We start from the raw sequence: 19656 nt of genomic DNA, 5'->3' as shown, positions 1-19656 counted from the left end.
ACCATTTTGCATTTACGTAAGCAATAGAAGGGTTGACTAAAGTTGTAACATTGTATATCTACGGAGCTGTGCATATAGTTTATTACGGCTTCAATTCAGCACCTTTATTGCTTACAGAGACAAAACGTGTATTCCCAGACCTTGTCACTGAGAACTAATTGCGCTTACATGGGCCTGGTATAGTTGTTTCCACCGTTTAATGGGTATGAAACTAGATTTTTAGTGCCCCCGACATCTGACTTCTAATCATGTCAGAACTCTAACTCTTACTTTTTTATTAATGTCTATGATAAACTTATAAAATTATCAAACAGCAAAAAAAAAAAAATATATATATATATATCTATATATATATATATATATATATATATATATATATATATATATATATTTAGAAGATGTCATTCGGGCCTGATTCAAATCAACACACCAAAAACAAGGGGATTAAAATCATAATTTAAATCAACTTTTTTTTATTCTCCACCCTGGGTGTGGTTTCGTTCATAAACACGCCTCAGGAAGGAACAATCAATGTTGCGCAATACTTTGTGCCCGGCATTTGTCGATGTAGCTAGACTGCCTCGTCAGATGCATGGTTTGTTAAAGATGAGGCCAGCGTTTATAGTGTAAGCTCTTGCAATGTAAATACTTGGATGGTTTGCTGACAAACATTCTGAACAACATTTGCCTTTGTGGATATTCAGATCACGTTGTCCCTGCTTGGTGGTACATCGCGGGTTGCACGGCTTGTTTTAGCATTGTTCCTAATTTGGCTTTCTACTCTGGCAAACATTTCTAGGGTATGCTTGTAAACGAGGCATTCGATTACACATTGAAAATGTGCCCCACCGGTGATAGTTTATGCTATGTGTCTGTTCGTAGCCTCTACCTTCGACTCAGGTTTGAAAACATTTGATGGGACGATCCCGCAGGACGTTTGAGATGCCTCTTACCCGCGTGCATTTGGCAAGCGAGCTAAAGATATATGTAAAAAAAAAACTGATAATTTCGCTTTGTGTGACCAGTCGTGGGCACAAACTTGGAAAAACTGAATACGTGGAAAAACAATGGTGCAGAAAAGGTAAAGACAGGTAGTGTGTTTGACAAATGAGCGCCGAACACGAGACGCCGCATCGGGACGAAAACACGATCGGAGGCAAGCACGATCTTACGGCACCTCCGACCCAGGGGTCACTCCGCGGGTTCTGTAAGTTTTCTCCCATTTTCAACAACAGCGCAATCAGAATCCGCGTGAGTTTGCTTTCGCGCACACAATGTTGATTACCTATAGCTTTCTAAAACCAGCGAATTACCGTCCCTTACTGCCTTCTTGGCGAACTTTGGCGATCCCTCCAGCTCTCATCTGCCGGTCCTTCGGAAAACTATGAAACCAGACGTCCTTGTATGTGTCTGGTGCTATTGTTGCTGCAGCCAGGGGCGCAACACGTGAATCCCACCATAACGGTGGAGCAAAAGAAAAGCAATTTGATAGAACAACATTGCTAACGCCGTCCGTGCGAGGACGGCCGTCAGCCACATCTTCACTGCATCTCGGCCCGCGACTGCACCAGCCCCGCTGCGCAGACTATAAAGCCGGAGTTACACTCCTTATTCGTCATACAAAAGACAGTCTGCAAACAGATTCGAACGCAAGTCACCACAAGATCCTAAAGCCCCTTCATATTTCAAAAGTAGCGCAAGGTGCGTCGATGCACGAGACACGTGCAACCTGCAGCCCTTGGGAAGATCATGGCCGCACAGCACAGCACTGGGCTAGATTTCGGACGCCATGAATTTCCCAGAGGTGGCGCGCGGCACGTGCCTCGAGTAGGGTGCCTAGATGTCTGTCTGTCTCAGGGTGAAGACATCCATTGTTGTCCGGAATGTGCCAGCGCGTGACGCTTTCGCGCACTCGGTGCGTGACTTGGGCGGTAAGATGGCGTCTATGCATCAGCCAGAGCTACGCGCTCGAGCTGAGTGACACCGGATTGCGCGCACTTCAAAATGCATAGAAGGAACGATTGGGCGGAAAAATGGCTGAGATGTCACCACTCAAGCAAAAGCGCGCGTGTGTATGAAGGCACTCTAGCCTCGAGTATTTTTACAACAATGAATGGGATCCGCGCTTCGAGTGCCGCATGGCAACGAGTTCAAGGAGAAACTGGGCACGCGGCACCCGAACCACGGATATCGCGGTGTCTGGTGTCTGCCAGACCGTCTTTTGTGTGACATATAAGCAGTGTGCTGCCGGCTTAAAGGTCCCACAATGCATCGCGGCAGCGGTGGCGTGGCAAAACTTGCTGGTGAGATCAGTCTATTGGAGGAAAGGGGAGATAAACCCCTTCCCCCCTTCTTGAGCACTCATCATTTGTGACGTACGACAAATATTTAAAAAAGTTAATGAACAAATTTTTGCTTTAATAAGTAATATTTTTTGTGACTGCTATCCCCTTTTCTATAGTCAGTTGCAGGTTAAGAAACCAGCACAAGCTCCTCCCGTAGAGCCCTTTCCTCTTTCACTTTAGCAAAGAGAACGCTGGAAAGGAGGCGATCTTCTTGCCTCTTTTCCAGTGTTCTTTACTCTTTCCACTTTATCACTTCAGCAGGCGCTAAAGTGGAAAGAGAAAAAAGCTCTACGGGAGGACCTTGTCCTGGTTTCTTAACCTGCAACAGACTATAGTGTTTGCCAGGTCTGACAAGTGTAGGCTAAAGACAACACCCGTGATAACTCTCACCCCCTAATTAAAGGGATGTTCAACCGAAATTCGGAGCTCACAAAACAAGGCTGGAGCGATAGGGGGGACGCTGTAAAACCCCAAAGCATCCCTCACACAGCGATATCTCTTAAAAATGGCCATATTTTTTTAGAAAAAAAAAAAAAAAAAGTGCACGATTGAACAAGGCCAACGAGACATCTTACGTCACGATTCTCATTCCCTCTCCTTTTCGCTTCGTCTCTTCGAGCAAGTGAACGGAAGCGAGCAAAAGAGAAGCCAGGCCGCTTCCCCTCATTCTCAACCGTTCCAGGAGAATCGAAACGTCACATTTCTCGCCTTGTTCCCGCCCTTCTTTTCCAAATAGACGGTCATCCGCTTGAGATATCGGATGTATGATGTTTTGGAGTTTGTAGCGTCCCGTTCAACGCTTCTGCGGCCCATGCATTTTGTGAAATGCTAAGTTTGGTTCGGCATCCCTTGAAAAGATCGGTTCGAACTAAAATCAAACAGACCGTATATTGTAGTGAATTATTGTTCTTCTGCAGGCATCACCGCCGCGTACACGACGCTTACTACCACGGTCATCAACCGACACTTCACTAACTACAAGACAGTCGCTTCTGGCATTAGCAACGCAGGATTCACGATCGGAGGCCTCGCCTTCCCCCCGATTGCACAGCTCTTCTTCGACCGTTACGGCCTAAGAGGAGGTCTGTTGTTGGGGGGTGCTTTGATGCTCAACGCTGCCGCCGCCGCCTTGCTACAACGAGATCCTCGTGTGGTGTCTGTTCCTACTTCTCACGAGAAAGCACGGACTGATTCTCCTAGAGCCAAGGCATTACAAGGAGCCACCCTTGAGAATGAGGGTTCCCGCGCTCCAGGAGAGCTCTCAGCCGGACTCCTGCCAAAATCTGCGCGGTCGTCAAGTGAAGATAATTTAAGCACCGAAGATGAAGACATAAATATTCTTTTGTCTTCAAGAGTGACAGACAACCCCGGAACTGATCAGCTCAATGCACAAAATATAGAACTAGTGGAACCACAAGTTCAGGATGCGCTAAATATGTACGACGTTTCGAGGACAGCACAGAAGCTAGTAACAGGGTCAAGTGTTCGAAGCCATATACTCGGATCATTGTCGTTCTTTGCCATCCCCAAGTTCTACGCCATTGCATTCTCATATTCACACATTTTTCTTAGCGTTACCACCTACATAACCGTCGTCGTGGACTTCGCAATGGATCAGAAAATATTGAAATGGAACGCTGTTCTCTTGATCACGATCTTTGCAACAGCGGAGATGGTGTCGAGTTTTGCATCCGGATGGGTTACAGACAAGGGCTTCTTGAGAAGGAGCACCATGATGACGCTGCACTTTCTCCTCTCGGCCATGGCCTTGTTTCTTTTGCCCCTTTGTTACTCGTATTCCCTCATGGTCCTTATGTCCGTGATTCTAGGCTGGTCCACTGGAGCCACCGAGATCCTGATACATGTTTTCTTCATGGAACTGGTTGAGTCCGCCAACTTCAGCGTCTGCTTCGGTGCGGCGTCCCTCATGGCTGGCCTGTCCGGGCTTGCCAGGCCTCCGATAATTGGTATGTCTCGACGTGGTACTATCGTGGATACAACTGACTATAACATCGGCATGAGCTGTGGCGTCGTCTGCTTAGCGCCTAGCAGACGACCAAGTGGGGATGTCATCACAAACTGGAAGAGCGAGAGTGCCGGATCGCGCATGCGCAGTGTACGCCCAGCGCCGCGAGCATGCGCGGCTCTCAGAGATTTCGAAACGGTCACAGGTTGCGTGTTACAGCCAGCGCTGTGTCCACGATCACACACTAATAGGATCACTTTTAATTGCTATTGTAATGTCCATCTCGCAATATGCTATTGGAATGTCCATCACGAGGCGAAGATCTTATCCACCAATCACTGGTATAACCGGCGACAGGTTAAGAGTTGAGGGAAAGATCCTCGCACCCCTTTCCACTTTAGCAGAACAAACGCTGAGAGGAGGGAACCTCTTCTCCAGCGTTCGTCTGGGGAAGAGTTGAGGAAAAGATCCTCGCTGGAGAAGAGAGAACCTCTTCTCCAGCGAACGAACGCTGGAGAAGAGGTTCCCTCCTCTCTAGCGTTTGTTCTGCTAAAGTGGGAAGGGGTGCGAGGATCTTTCCCTCAACTCTTTGCTTTAGGTTGCTTTATAAAGACATTTTTTTTTAAAAACCGAGATTTTGCTATCCACACACTGGCGAAACAAGCGGACATCTTCGTACTGCCACCACAGGTGGCGTTGGTACTTGGCAGCATTGGAAAAAATAATTTTCCTGTCTTTCAATACGCAAGAATATTATTGTAAGAGATCTGTAGAGATAAGCGTAGTTGATGTATTGCATGCACAGTTTCAAAGACGCTTATTTTGACGAAGAACGCTGTCCTTACCGCGATGCTCCATAGCGATGTTGGCGCGACTGGTTCAGGACGACCCTTCTGGAGCTTCGAAGATTTGAATGAACCAAAATGGCGATGGCCATGGCAACTAAGACCGGTCAGCCAATCACATTGCGAGGTCTGGTTGTCTGTACGTTAGCATCTGTTTGTGTCCGACTAGCAGGCATGGGAGACAATGGCTTACTTTCCCAGTATCCATTTGGACGAAGCAGCCAGCTTACCGGCGACGACCAAAGCGGTCCATAAAGTGACGTCACGGCGGTTCCCGAGGCGGCCAATCGCAATCTAATGTAATGTCACAAACAACGGCCAATGAAAATCAATGGAAGAGCGCTTCATGTGGTGATTTTTTTTTTTTTTTTTTTTTTCACTGATTGCAGCGGGGAGAATGCAAAAGAAGTGACTTAAAGCCTCGGTTTGTCCCTTTTGTAAGCAAGGCCAAGATTCCGAGACATTCGGGCTAGTTTCAAAACTTCCCACCACGCGGCGCTCAAAGACCAACCTGCAGAATATTTTTCGACCAGAAAAAAAGTTCCCCTCGCCACACTTCCCATTTCCTCCTCTCCCACAGTTGACTTGACGGCGGGGAGACTCCTTTTGTTGCTGCATCTCGGGGCCAGATAAGCCAAGATAAGCGCATAATGGGCGATTTGCGGCGGGAGGCACAGCGACCCCTTTCCTCCGGCGATACCAGAGAAGCGCCCGAAACCGAACTCTCTTTTCTGCAGCATTTCAGAGCCTAGCTTCTCGGTTTTGTCTCTGAATTTTTGTTTTGTTTTGCGATAAGCATGCTTGGCTACTCCGAGCATTTGACTGCTTCTGCCGTCCATGTAAAGTGACCCAAGGCCATGTGAGGATGGGCATAGGCTAAGGGCCATCGTCCAAGAACCCTAGAGTTCGAAGGAACTACCGCATTTTCCGGACTATAGCCCGGGCCCGGTGCATAGTCCGCAGGGAAATATTTTGCGTCAAAAATAAAAGTGCTTGCTTAGATAGTCCGCACCCGGTACACAAACGCCACCCAGTGCAAAGCCCGCACTTAGCACCTAGTCCGAACGTAAAAAGTATCATACTCAGCAGACCTTGACAAACGCCTACTGTATTAGCTCACGGTGAAGCTTCATCGTACGTAAATCAACATTAGTATAGTCCGTTACTCATAAAATCCTTCACGATTGTCATAGTGAAGGATCTAGAAAAATTATATCATTGTATTGTCCGCACCTGTAGATAGTCCGCATCGGGCGAATTTTCAACTTTTAAACTTATATAGTCCGGAAAATACGGTACTACAGAGTGTATTGTGACCCTGGGTACTTGAAGAGGAAGTGGCGAGCCTTGCAAAAAGTGTTTACGGGACAGGAATTCATGCCAGCGTGAGTACTCTAACATGTCCGGTGCTTTTACCCCAACCCACCTGGTGGTGCCTAAATGGGACACACGTTGAAATAAACAGTGCTGGGGGCTGTCAGACCGTTGTTTTTGTTCTGAAATTTGACCGAAACTCCAAATATTGAGATCTGCAAAAATCCATAATACAAAGCAGAGCCTTTTTTTTTTTTTTCGGTTCCTTGCATTTTTATATTGCGTTTTGAGATCCTGCTAGTGACCAGTGCCGCGTTTAGACGTCATATTGCACGTGGCCACACCGGTGACTAGAACTCCACCTTTCCGTAAACAAAAGTTTAAAGTACAAGTTCACCCGTCAAATTTCGGGAGTGTAATTACAATATTGCGTTAATTTTTCTCAACTCATTATCTCTTCTCGAAATGGTTAATCACTTTAGTACAGTCGCCCTCTTGAGATTTCTAGGCGAGAGATGGCAAAAGCATTTTCCAAAACTAACTGTTTTACATTACCGAATCCTTTCTTAAAAATCACTAAAATTTAATTATATCACATTACAAATTACTGATTACTAAAACTATGAGCATTCTCTTCGTATTACATTTAATTTTTGCAGGTAGAGTTTGCTTGTCGATAATGAAATATCAGTCTGCTGTTGCAAACAGTGCAATGCAGGCGCAATATAATATATTACTGTCATGCCGCAACCTTGTTCAGGAAGCCGCCGATGACAACGAGGTTTTACGATGCGCTAGTAACTCCAAAGTATCTGAATCGGTTCCCGGACATTTCATCGAACGCCGTTTCGTCGAACACCGTTTCATCGAAAAATTGGACGTTTCATCGAACGCCGTTTCATCGAAAGCCGTTTCATCGAATCGCTGACGGCCATTTCATCGAATGTCTTTTATATAAAAAATGTGAAAGATGCTCTTTGATGCACGGATCGAGTGCATTTTCGTGTCATTCTCCCATTTCATCTTCAGGTTTTTTGATGTCCAAACTTGTAGCTGTTGCAATTTATTTTGATGCTAGTAACCCATGAGGATATTTGTACCGATTTTTATGTTTGTTTCGCATATTGTGCGTATCTGTACACCCCTTCTGTATTACTCGATGAGCCTTGAGGGTGTTGTAACAAATGAATAAAAAGTCGCACTCCCGGTAAGAGCGCGCTCCAACTCATGGAGGCCAGAAGACACTTAGGTTTTGTGCAGGCGCAACAACTTAAGCCATGTGAGCCTCCTAGCCTCTCATGTCTTGCTATTGATACTTTTTTACTGCCCGAAGCTTGCAGTAGCTAAAGCTGAGGTGCTATTTATGAAACTACAACGAAACATTTTTTTTGTTTAGTTTTAAGACTCAATGAAGTCAAAAGTAAGTACGTCACTTCAAATTTTATTTTAAAACTTTAAGGGGGTCATGTGTTCGTGCGACAGCCATTCACCGTTTCAAATGATGAGCAATTGCTCTCAAGAAGTCCCCCACAGCCATGCTCCGTCGGTTCTCATAAAAAAGGCGGACCTTCCCATTTCTTGCCGCTATGGCCTTCTTCTGGCGAGGAGGCTCTTGGGAACTCAGCATCGCGTCCAGCTTGTCTTCCGTCAGTTGATGTCCTGCGGCGATGCAAGCCAAATACTTCCAGAACCCCGGATGGGCACCTCCAACCAGCTTCAGGAAGCGGGAATGTCACCCTGGCGTTCGATAAAACGGCATTCGATGAAACGGCTTCGATGAAACGGTGTTCGATGAAACGGTGTTCGATGAAACGGCGTTCGATGAAACGGCATTCGATGAAACGGCTTCGATGAAACGGCGTTCGACGAAACGGCGTTCGATGAAATGTCCGGTCCCAATCTGAATCAGTGGTGTCGCCATGCTGTACTACAGCGCAACATATGAGATGAGACCACAACCGTGCTCTCGCAAGCTGGTTTTTAATAAAAAAAGATATTTTTTTCTTTAATTCTCTACTTGTGCTTGTAAGTTGCAACACAGCAAGAGCTACTCAAGTCTATTGTAATGTATGACTGATATCCGATAAGCTGAGGTGGCGTAACCTGTGCAGCATAAAATGCTTTGACGGAATCGTTTGTTCTTAGGTTCACGCGTGAGGTGCGAGCTAACCTAACCTATACCTACAACCAAGAATAAAGGCTTCGTGCATTAATTGGAATGCGACGGAAGCACTTCGACTTTCCGGACTGCCGTGACTATATCTGGAATGACTTCTCTAATCGAGGTGAACACACGCACACATATACCGGAGGCACTGTTGAAGTCTCAGGGGCTCGGGTTTGCGTATAGATTATCATTTGCGGCGATACCCGGTTTTCGCTTTGCTAAAATATTTCAACAACTGCCAGTCTTGAACGGGTCAACAAAAGAACTGATCGTTTTCACGTAGTTGGGTTAAAACTATGTGGTCAGGCTACTGTATGGGTGCACTACTAAAACCAATTATAATGACATCTAAAGCGACAATCACTTTCCTGTGTACTTTATCTTGTAAATAACACTTTTGCGATTGACATGTACTTTTGCGCGCGTGCACCGTCGGCAAAAGTCGCACCATTAAATGATCTCCCTTCTTTTTCTTTTCTTTTTTTCTGAGCGAGAAAAAAAAAGGGGGGGGGGGAGAGAAGGTTGTTGAGGGTAAAAAATGTTGGAGATATGTGCTCTGATTGTCATGATTGTGCATTTTTGATCACCCAACCTTTACTGCTCCCACACGAACGCGACGTCCCATGATGTCAACCGCAGAAACAGTTTGATCACTACTCGTACATCAGCCACTGCATTCGGCTTTCAGGTTATTGTGTACCTTCGTGCGTGTGTGCGTGCGTGTAACTTTGATATTTGTATCTGATGTCTAGGAGTGCATATCTCGTAATATTTTCTAGATATAGCGTTGAATTTTTTTTTTGTATATTCTTTCCGGAACGGTAAATCATCTAAAAATATTTTTTTACTCGAGTTTTATAACTGAAAATATTTACAACGCTTCAAACGTGCTTCAATGTGAAAAGTTCCCCAACTTCAGCGTGCAATTAAAAAAAAACTTCGTTTTTCTTTTTTTTCTCGAGGAAAATATTTTACACTATATCGCGTGGCGTTCCATTAACATGTTGCATTATTTTGTCTCCAAGCAAAATGCAGCGCTTCAAAATACACGAACTAGGCAACTTTGACATTTTTACCCAATATTTGTGAGTTGTTATCTGGCAATGTCTTCAAGATATAGCATTGAACTATTTCTGATATTTTCTTCCCAAGAGGGCCTATCACCTACATAAAAATCATTACACTCCCTAATAACTGGACAAATTTACAGTGCGGCAAACAGCTTCCAGGGCCGAACTCGGTCCCAAGCAATAACAAAAGTTACAAGTAAAAAAAGAAAAACGATACCGACATTTTCAGAAGCTTTTATTTCTACGCCACATAGTTTTATTGTGTCCAGAGTTTGCGAGCTCAGGCTGAACTCAAGCAGGATTTACCAGTGAACCACTCTAAGCGATCCATTATTCGCAAACACAAAGCAGCGTACTCTGTTACGATCCGTTCTACCTTAAAATGGACCGCAGCGGACGCTACGAGCCATCGGAGGTAAATCAGTTCCGAGTGTGTGACACGTGACATGCGCTGAGTGTGGCACGAGGCCAAATGAAGCGCTCGCAGCGCTGCATTGGCTGGAACGACTTGCAGCGTCCGGTGTGGTCCATCCCTGTGTATACAGAACATAATCTTGTACCAAAGCAGTATGTCTGACTTCTCGGATTACCCCGAAGACATCTCCAAGCAGCTCACAAAAGTGTCATTGTATATTGTCAGAATGTCGAACCGGACAAAACCATTATCACGGAGTATACTTCCGCACAAGACAAGGCGAGGGGTTAAGTGCTCGCCCAAGCGTTGTGAAAGCCAGTCCTTTGAAGACAGGATATAAAGCTACGACCCTCGTGAGCCAATCGGGGCATCGGAGCAAAGCACTTGACGATGTGCCATAGAAACACGATCCTCCCACGGAGAGCTGTCTCGTGCGTCGCTCCCTTGCTCTGATTGGCCAACGGGGATCGTAGCTTTCGCCGTTTACCAAGTTATGGTGAAACGGAGATACACTCAGTCCGTGTAGCTTTTCTATCTGATCGTTTTTTCTGTTCCACGTATTTTTAAAGTTCAATGTCACGGTTTGAGTGGAGAACGTAACGTGGCTTTTCGAAGCTACTGGAGAATCCAGTGTATGTCTGTTATCTGTTTCAACGGTCGTTTACTTACAAAAGCAAGCCGGGTCTTCCTGACAGAATAAAGTGCTCCTCGCCGACATTTACGATTCTGCCCCATTCCATGATTAGTTTAAGAAATAATCCAAATCCGAAAGCCCCGTTTCCATACCCCTGCCGCAAACCCCCGCGTTTTGTCACACATCTTCAAGATCCCCGGCTTTTAAAAACCAACGCCCGCTTAACAATTTTCCAAGCTTCTCCCCTTATATTGCTATCAACGCGTTTCTTCCTACGCATTGTATACATGATTAAGCAAGGGATGGAGTTGACGGTTCCCGGACATTTCATCGAACGCCGTTTCGTCGAACGCCGTTTCATCGAAAAAATGGACGTTTCATCGAACGCCGTTTCATCGAACGCCGTTCCATCGAATCGCTGACGGCCGTTTCATCGAATGTATTTTATACAAAAAGTGTGAAAGGTGCTCTTTTACGCACGGATCGAGTGCATTTTCGTGTCATTTACCCATTTCACCGTCAGGTTTTTTCATGTCCAAGCTTGTAGCCGTTACAATTTATGTTGATGCAAGAAACCCATGAGGATGTTTGTACCAATTTTTTTATGTTTGTTTTTCATATAGTGCTTATCTGTTCCTCCCTCTGTATTACCCGATGGGCCTTGAGGGTATATTGTAACAAATAAATAAAAAGTCACACTCCCGGTAAGAGCGCACTCCAACTCATGGAGGCCAGAAGGCGACTTAGGTTTTGCGCAGGCGCAACAACCTTAGCCATGTGAGCCTCCTAGCCTTTCATGTCTTTCTATTGATACTTTTTTACTGCCCGAAGCTTGCGGTAGATAAAGCTGAGGTGCTATTTATAAAACTACAACGAAACTTTTTTTTTTTTTTTTTAGTTCTAAGACTCAATGAAGTCAAAAGTAAGTACGTCACTTCAAATTTTATTTGAAAACTTTCGGGGGTTCATGTGTTCGTGCGACAGCCATTCACCGTTTTAAACGATGAGCAATTGCTCCCAAAAAGTCCCCCTCAGCCATGCTCGGTCGGTTCTCATGAAAAAGGCGGACCTTCTCATTTCTTGCCGATATGGCCTTCTTCTGGCGAGGAGGCCCTTGGGAACTCAGCATCGCCTCCAGTTTGTCTTCCGTCAGATGATGTTCTGCGGCAATGCAAGTCAAAAACTTCCTGAACCCGGGATGGGCACCTCTGACCAGCTTCAGGAAGCGGGAATGCCACCCTGGCGTTCGATAAGACGGCGTTCGATAAAACGGCGTTCGATGAAATGGCTTCGATGAGACGGTGTTCGATGAAACGGCGTTCGATGAAACGGCATTCGATGAAACGGCGTTCGACGAAACGGCGTTCGATGAAATGTCCGGTCCCAGGAGTTGACAACGCGACCACAATTACTACTTTTGTGTACTTGTTTATCGAATGCGCTCTCGTGGCCCGAAGTCGTTATAGAGCGGAAGGTAAATGCACTGCCAAAATAGTCTGTACATCTGTAACAAATAATTGCTACTAATAAAAAGAAACAAAGAAGCAGGTCACGGGCCACCGCAAAAACGTCACTGATGGCATTTATAATAAAGTTAGGTCATTGATATTAGCAACTAACCAGATGAGGTGGTTTTATCCGTGGACTGAGCAAGGTAGGAAAGATTAACTCGTATTTCAAATTAATGCTGGCGATTGGGTCCGGACACTTCATCGAACGCCGTCTCATCGAAGCCATTTAATCGAACGTTATTGAATCAAACGCCATTTGATCAAAGCCGTTTAATTGGATGCTTTAAAATAGTATTTGGAGATCGTTTTTCGTTTTCGGAAATAGTTCCTTTTGCATCGAAGGGCAACTATATTCTATGCCATATTTTCAATTAAATGTCAGGACCAAGAAAAGAACTGCTTTTCTATGGCAATATAATGGTAGTCGCATGAGGACAAACACGCGTACACTATGCAGTGCTGACTACCCCGCGACAACCAGAAAGTTTCTGGCTCAGTGACTTGGTGTGCGCCGCCTATTTGTGTCACACTTGTGCTACTAAGCTTGTCTAAAGTAGGGAACACCCTAGATCAGAATTGTTTTAAAGATGTCATTTACGCACGAGAAAACCAGAAAGTTTTAGATGAGGCGATGAAAGGGATAAAAAAAGGGTACAAATATTTTCGGACATTTCATTATGCACGTAGTTCGGAGCTCAGGCTCAAATCAATCACGATTTCCACAAGAAGCTGTCTGGTTTTCGAAGCTTTCTCCCAAGCCTCCCCGTTATTTACAGACTTGGGCTTGAAGCATTGAACCCAAACACAAGAACGCAGTGGCGACTCCTCTCCCCCCCTTCCCCCTCGAGCGCCTCGATACCATGAGACATCGGAGGTGACTCAGTGCTGGGAAAAGTGACACGTGGCATTCGGATTTGGTGCAGCGATGCGCGCCAAGGAGCGAGAAGTCATATGAAACCCTCACAGCAGTGCCTCTGCTGGAACAGCTTGTAGCGTCCGGATGTCCTACTTCCATCAAGCCCCACCTCAGCGACCCGAAGGAATTCCTCAAGCAGGCTCTAAAGCGACCCATTGTGCGTTTCGAAAACCTTGAACGGGCAATAACGTTATCACAGAGTTCCTGGTATACTGAACAAAGAAGAATGATAAGTGCACCCCCCCCCCCCCCCCCCCCCTTCCTCGCTTTCAGCATGAATCACACACACCCCGTTCCGGTATTGCTTCTTTCTTTTTTTAATTCAATATTTTCAAGCGCGGGAGGCATGGGGTAGTGCGAGAGCGCCCTGTTTCAACGACTGCTCTTGTGAAAGATTGCATAAGTTTTGTTTTTATATATTATTATGAAGCCACCAGTCGCTGCAGTTATGGCTTAAATCTCTGATGAACCCGGATACTTGGCGTTTTACAAATTTAGAAAAATACAAGGAGAGTCAAATGGCTCTGTCTTTATTCGCAAGGTTATTGGATTCTTCAGACTGGGGATCAGAACAATTCAGTGTAGGAAGTTTCGGTGTAGGTCGTTTCGGTGCCGACATTTCGGAGCACGGACTTTTCGGTGCAGAGACTTTTTGCTGCATGGATATATTTGTGTAAATACACGTTTGGAAGTTCAAATAGCTGAGCTTTCCAGCAGGCATTGCGGACGGCTAGCGGACATTTCATCGAACACCGTTTCATCGAACACCGTTTCATCGAATGAATGGACATTTCATCGAACGCCATTTCATCGAACGCCGTTTCATCGAATCGCTTAGGGCCGTTTCATCGAATTTCTCTGTATCGAGTTTTGGGGCATAACAGTGCTTTGTAGATGTTTTACCTTACATTTGTTAAGACTAAGGTAGTCACTTAAGAAACAGTCTTTAGGGTGGAGCCAAATTACTAGAAATAAAAACCATTGGTATAAAAACAAATGGGTATGCGACTTACTGAAAAGTTTTACTCATGTACCTGTCAGAAAACATGATACTGGAGGTAAAGGACCGACACTTAAAACACTTTTGAATGTCTGTCGTTTTTTTTTACCGGCTGTCCGGGGGTTTCGGTAATGTGCCATTCACACCAGCTCATTTGCACACTTACGCTTAGTTGAAGGTTTATTCACGAAAAGCATTTAACTGCCAGGGCAGCACGCTTATAATAAAACGATGCTCTGCCAGGAGAGCACACGAAATAAAATATAATGATACTCTGATTATCAACTTTATGCTCAGATTGAACGTTTCTGCTTTTTTTTATAAGTTTTCAAGCTCTACAGAGTCGAAAGCTGCACAAAGTGTCAGCCAACATGGTTTCGGGCTACACCTGGACTGGAACCACCTCCCCTTCACTGTCAACTTTATTACCGACCCTTTTGCCTATTATGAATCGTCTTCAGGACGCTTTCTTAGGAAGGCCAACCCGCACCAGACAATAGTAAAGCCCTGGGTGTACTCTGTCACCCTTTCGGATCCTCACATAACCCAAGGTTACAGGTACACGCTGTCAAACAATAAAACACTACCCGCTTCCCAGAAAGCACATCGTGCTTTCTGTTTCTTTTGTTGTTTTTTTTTTTTTGTCTAATTTTTAATTGTTTCATGTGACATGAAGAGGGGTCATTGTTTCATGGAGGCTGTCTTCTCGAAGCAGGACATGTTCACAATGGAACTTATCTCGTCACTGCATACTGTGATTTAAAAAAATGGAGAATTAGATGACGTTGTATATAAAAATCAAAATAAATTGCAAAAATATTGCAGGCTGTAAGAGCGTTCGATGAAAAGGCGTTCGATGAAGCGGCTTCTATGAAAAGGCGTTCGATGAAACGGCGTTCGATGAAACGGTGTTCGATGAAACGGCTTCGATGAAACGGCGTTCGATGAAACGGCGTTCGACGAAATGTCCGGACCCAATATAAGGGATGTAATTATCGAGATGTCTTATTTGACTATGTTTTTCCCCCTAATGAAAATATACGATAGGTGTAATCAAGCAATTATTGGCCTGTGTGATCCTGTGAGGACATGTTCATAGAAGACGTAAGGTACACGGATATTTCGGTGTAAACGGCCCGTCATTTCTGGCAATAGCATGCTTTAATATTTTAAAGGTTGGAATATACGTCTAGGACATCTTTATTAAGATTTGTCATAATTATGTCTGGATGATAGGTATGTAACGTGCATAAGCATACGCATATAAAGTTATTCGCATGTGTGGCTTGATAATAATATATTCCGGAAAGAATGCCAGTTTCTAGCCCTCCCAAACACTATAATGGCCACGTATCACAAGTGAGTCGTCGTATACGTAATAAAGTCTGAGGCCAGCTGCCTTCAAAAGAAATATAATCATGCACAAAGGGTAATGTGGGCCCCTTTTATTTACAAAACGCGTGTGCTCACTGCTCTGTGACCTAATCAGCGTTGCTAGCAACGCCCCTGAGGAATCGTCGAGCACCATTGCAGTCCCTGATCCCGGCTTTCCAAAAGACGCTACACGGGGGTGCAAGTTTATTCATTGTGGTCGGAGGCGAGAAACACATGCTCTAACCCCCGTGGGGCGGTGGTATCTGCTAAAAGGTCGAGCAGAAAGAGAAGATGACATTTTTTAATGAAGTTCGGGCAAAAAATAATCGTAAAATAAGGACAAAAGCGACTCTTTGCGTCGCTTTGCGTTCCACGACCATGCAACAAAAACTCCGCACACCAAATATTTCGAGCACCGAAATGTCCTAGACTCTTCAGACTGCTAGATGAAGCCTAAAACAAACCATTGTACTATACATGGGCTGCACCTACGCCACAGAAGGACGTCGCACGCCGGTTTCGACCATGCTGGTGGTTGAGACGACCGCGATTTGCAGCGGAGCTATGGAAGACGGTGGTGCGTTGGGCTGCAGCAAGCGCTCGCGCAACAAAAAAGAAGCGGAAACTACACGGCCAGCTTCTACCGTACTCCGGCGATCGCAACATCGGTGTGCACTGCGACGGAGATGCTGTCCAGAAAAAGAAGGCACGAATGGCATGCAGTGCCGGCTCAGGACAGACGTCGATGATGCGGCCGCTCATTATTGAGTTTGCGGGGCGCATTTATTTGTTAGCGGTGTGTGACGCACTTTCATAACGTGTTTGTGAATGCTGTGAGGGCCAATACGACACCGACGCGCTAAAGTTAGTGGCACAAGTGATGACTTTCCACTACACCACAAGTTTGTGTGGTAGAAAGAAACAGTCTAGTGAGGTGCACCTTGTGTTGTTGAGCAGCGCTTCGCAAACATGGAACTCAGAAAATGTGGTTATGGTTGAGTTGGAAGTCACTTCCTAATGTACACAACTTCACCATTCGAAATAACACTCAATCTCGGCTCCTGCACCCAGCCGATCGATCGTCAAGTGGTTCTGTGAGCTTTAAAGTGTTTGCGTACAATAAAGCTTCTTTTTCGGACAAGGTAATCAATCTCGTGACATGCGCTCTACTGGTCATGCGCTCTTGTGACGTGCACTCTAATGGCAAGCGCGCTCCTATCGCAGCGCCCTCGAGTCGAGCGTTCTAACGTCGGCGCTCTAGTTACACTGAACTAGAATATAGGGGCAGTGGAAAAAATGGCGGCGGCGTCCCATCGGCCAGAAGCTAGAAGGACATGGCTACTGTAACATGGGATATGGCGTCGCGTACGTTCTCGGATGGTTTCTGTAGTGTCTATGGTCGTTTTTGCAATTTGTTTTTGTGATTATCAAGTGCTTGGCATTGTGATTACATAGGTTCGAGTTTTGTCGCTATGCAATGAAAACGAAGAGAAAGAAGACGGATGCGCAGCGCTACGCGCCAGCATGCAAGACTGGTTACCCCAGTTTTCACTAAATTGTGGAAGTAAGCTTTAACCAATTTATTCATACACGTTGAAACACCCATGAAGCATTCAAAGGCCACACTAATGAACCGCTAATATCAAAAACAGCTACGCTTGGCGCGAGCTTCGCTGGCAGGAGTGCTCCGGAATCGAACACCAGCGCCACCCGGGAGGTTCTACACGAAGCGCCTCACCTGGAGGCCGGCTAGTGTCGTGCGCTCGAAAGGGCCTCTCCCGTCTGAGTCCACCTTTGGAGAGCGATAACTAAATAAATTCTGGGCCGCTTCAAAAGCACTCGGGCATACGCGTCATAGACCTAGAGGAGATTCCTTATAATGAATTACAGACTGCTGAGTGTCGCCATTGATGGTACAATTGACGGCGCGTATGCCCGAATTTGTGGGAAACGCCCCCTTTTTGGCCGATTTTGACGTCTGAGGCAACATTTGGAGAGCGATAACTAAATAGATTCTTGGCCGCTTCAAAAGCTCTCGGGCATACGCGTCATAGACCTAGAGGAGATTCCTTATAATGAATTACAGACTGCTGAGTGTCGCCATTGATGGTACAATGGACGGCGCGTATGCCCGAATTTGTGGGAAACGCCCCCTTTTTGGCCGATTTTGGCGTCTGAGGCAACATTTGGAGACCGATAACTAAATAAATTCTTGGCCGCTTCAAAAGCACTCGGGCATACGCGTCATAGACCTAGAGGAGATTCCTTATAATGAATTACAGACTGCTGAGTGTCGCCATTGATGGTACAATTGACGGCGCGTATGCCCGAATTTGTGGGAAACGCCCCCTTTTTGGCCGATTTTGGCGTCTGAGGCAACCTTTGGAGACCGATAACTAAATAAATTCTTGGCCGCTTCAAAAGCACTCGGGCATACGCGTCATAGACCTAGAGGAGATTCCTTATAATGAATTACAGACTGCTGAGTGTCGCCATTGATGGTACAATTGACGGCGTGTGTGCCCGAATTTGTGGGAAACGCCCCCTTTTTGGCCGATTTTGACGTCTGAGGCAACATTTGTAGAGCGATAACTAAATAAATTCTTGGCCGCTTCAAAAGCACTCGGGCATACACGTCATAGACCTAGAGGAGATTCCTTATAATGAATTACAGACTGCTGAGTGTCGCCATTGATGGTACAATGGACGGCGCGTATGCCCGAATTTGTGGGAAACGCCCCCTTTTTGGCCGAATTTGGCGTCTGAGGCAACCTTTGGAGACCGATAACTAAATAAATTCTTGGCCGCTTCAAAAGCACTCGGGCATACGCGTCATAGACCTAGAGGAGATTCCTTATAATGAATTACAGACTGCTGAGTGTCGCCATTGATGGTACAATTGACGGCGCGTATGCCCGAATTTGTGGGAAACGCCCCCTTTTTGGCCGATTTTGGCGTCTGAGGCAACCTTTGGAGAGCGATAACTAAATAAATTCTTGGCCGCTTCAAAAGCACTCGGGCATACGCGTCATAGACCTAGAGGAGATTCCTTATAATGAATTACAGACTGCTGAGTGTCGCCATTGATGGTACAATTGACGGCGCGTATGCCCGAATTTGTGGGATTCGCCCCCTTTTTGGCCGATTTTGGCGTCTGAGGCAACCTTTGGAGACCGATAACTAAATACATTCTTGCCCGCTTCAAAAGCACTCGGGCATACGCGTCATAGACCTAGAGGAGATTCCTTATAATGAATTACAGACTGCTGAGTGTCGCCATTGATGGTACAATTGACGGCGCGTATGCCCGAATTTGTGGGAAACGCCCCCTTTTTGGCCGATTTTGGCGTCTGAGGCAACCTTTGGAGACCGATAACTAAATAAATTCTTGGCCGCTTCAAAAGCACTCGGGCATACGCGTCATAGACCTAGAGGAGATTCCTTATAATGAATTACAGACTGCTGAGTGTCGCCATTAATGGTACAATTGACGGCGCGTATGCCCGAATTTGTGGGAAACGCCCCCTTTTTGGCCGATTTTGGCGTCTGAGGCAACATTTGGAGAGCGATAACTAAATAAATTCTTGGCCGCTTCAAAAGCACTCGGGCATACGCGTCATAGACCTAGAGGAGATTCCTTATAATGAATTACAGACTGCTGAGTGTCGCCATTGATGGTACAATTGATGGCGCGTATGCCCGAATTTGTGGGAAACGCCCCCTTTTTGGCCGATTTTGGCGTCTGAGGCAACTTTTGGAGAGTGATAACTAAATAAATTCTTGGCCGCTTCAAGAGCACTCGGGCATACGCGTCATAGACCTAGAGGAGATTCCTTATAATGAATTATAGACTGCTGAGTATCGCCATTGATGGTACAATTGACGGCGCGTATGCCCAAATTTGTGGGAAACGCCCCTTTTTTGGCCGATTTTGACGTCTGAGGCAACCTTTGGAGAGCGATAACTGAATAAATTCTTGGCCGCTTCAAAAGCACTCGGGCATACGCGTCATAGACCTAGAGGAGATTCCTTATAATGAATTACAGACTGCTGAGTGTCGCCATTGATGGTACAATTGCCGGCGCGTATGCCCGAATTT

The 19656-nt window shown here is 45.7% G+C and overlaps 1 protein-coding gene across 1 annotated transcript in view; it reads left to right on the top strand.

Annotated features, from left to right (window-relative positions):
* Nucleotides 1-19656, top strand: part of LOC120842308 — a 53729-nt gene that overhangs the window by 24210 nt on the left and 9863 nt on the right. Inside the window, exon 5 of the mRNA XM_040213369.1 lies at nt 3263-4312. Coding sequence (XP_040069303.1) covers nt 3263-4312 — 1050 coding nt within the window. The remainder of the gene's footprint in view (nt 1-3262; nt 4313-19656) is intronic.

The sequence above is a fragment of the Ixodes scapularis genome, unplaced genomic scaffold, assembly GCF_016920785.2.
Source record: "Ixodes scapularis isolate PalLabHiFi unplaced genomic scaffold, ASM1692078v2 PGA_scaffold13__105_contigs__length_92229423, whole genome shotgun sequence".
NCBI classification, from domain to species: domain Eukaryota; kingdom Metazoa; phylum Arthropoda; class Arachnida; order Ixodida; family Ixodidae; genus Ixodes; species Ixodes scapularis.
This window is presented reverse-complemented; position numbering and strand designations above follow the sequence as displayed.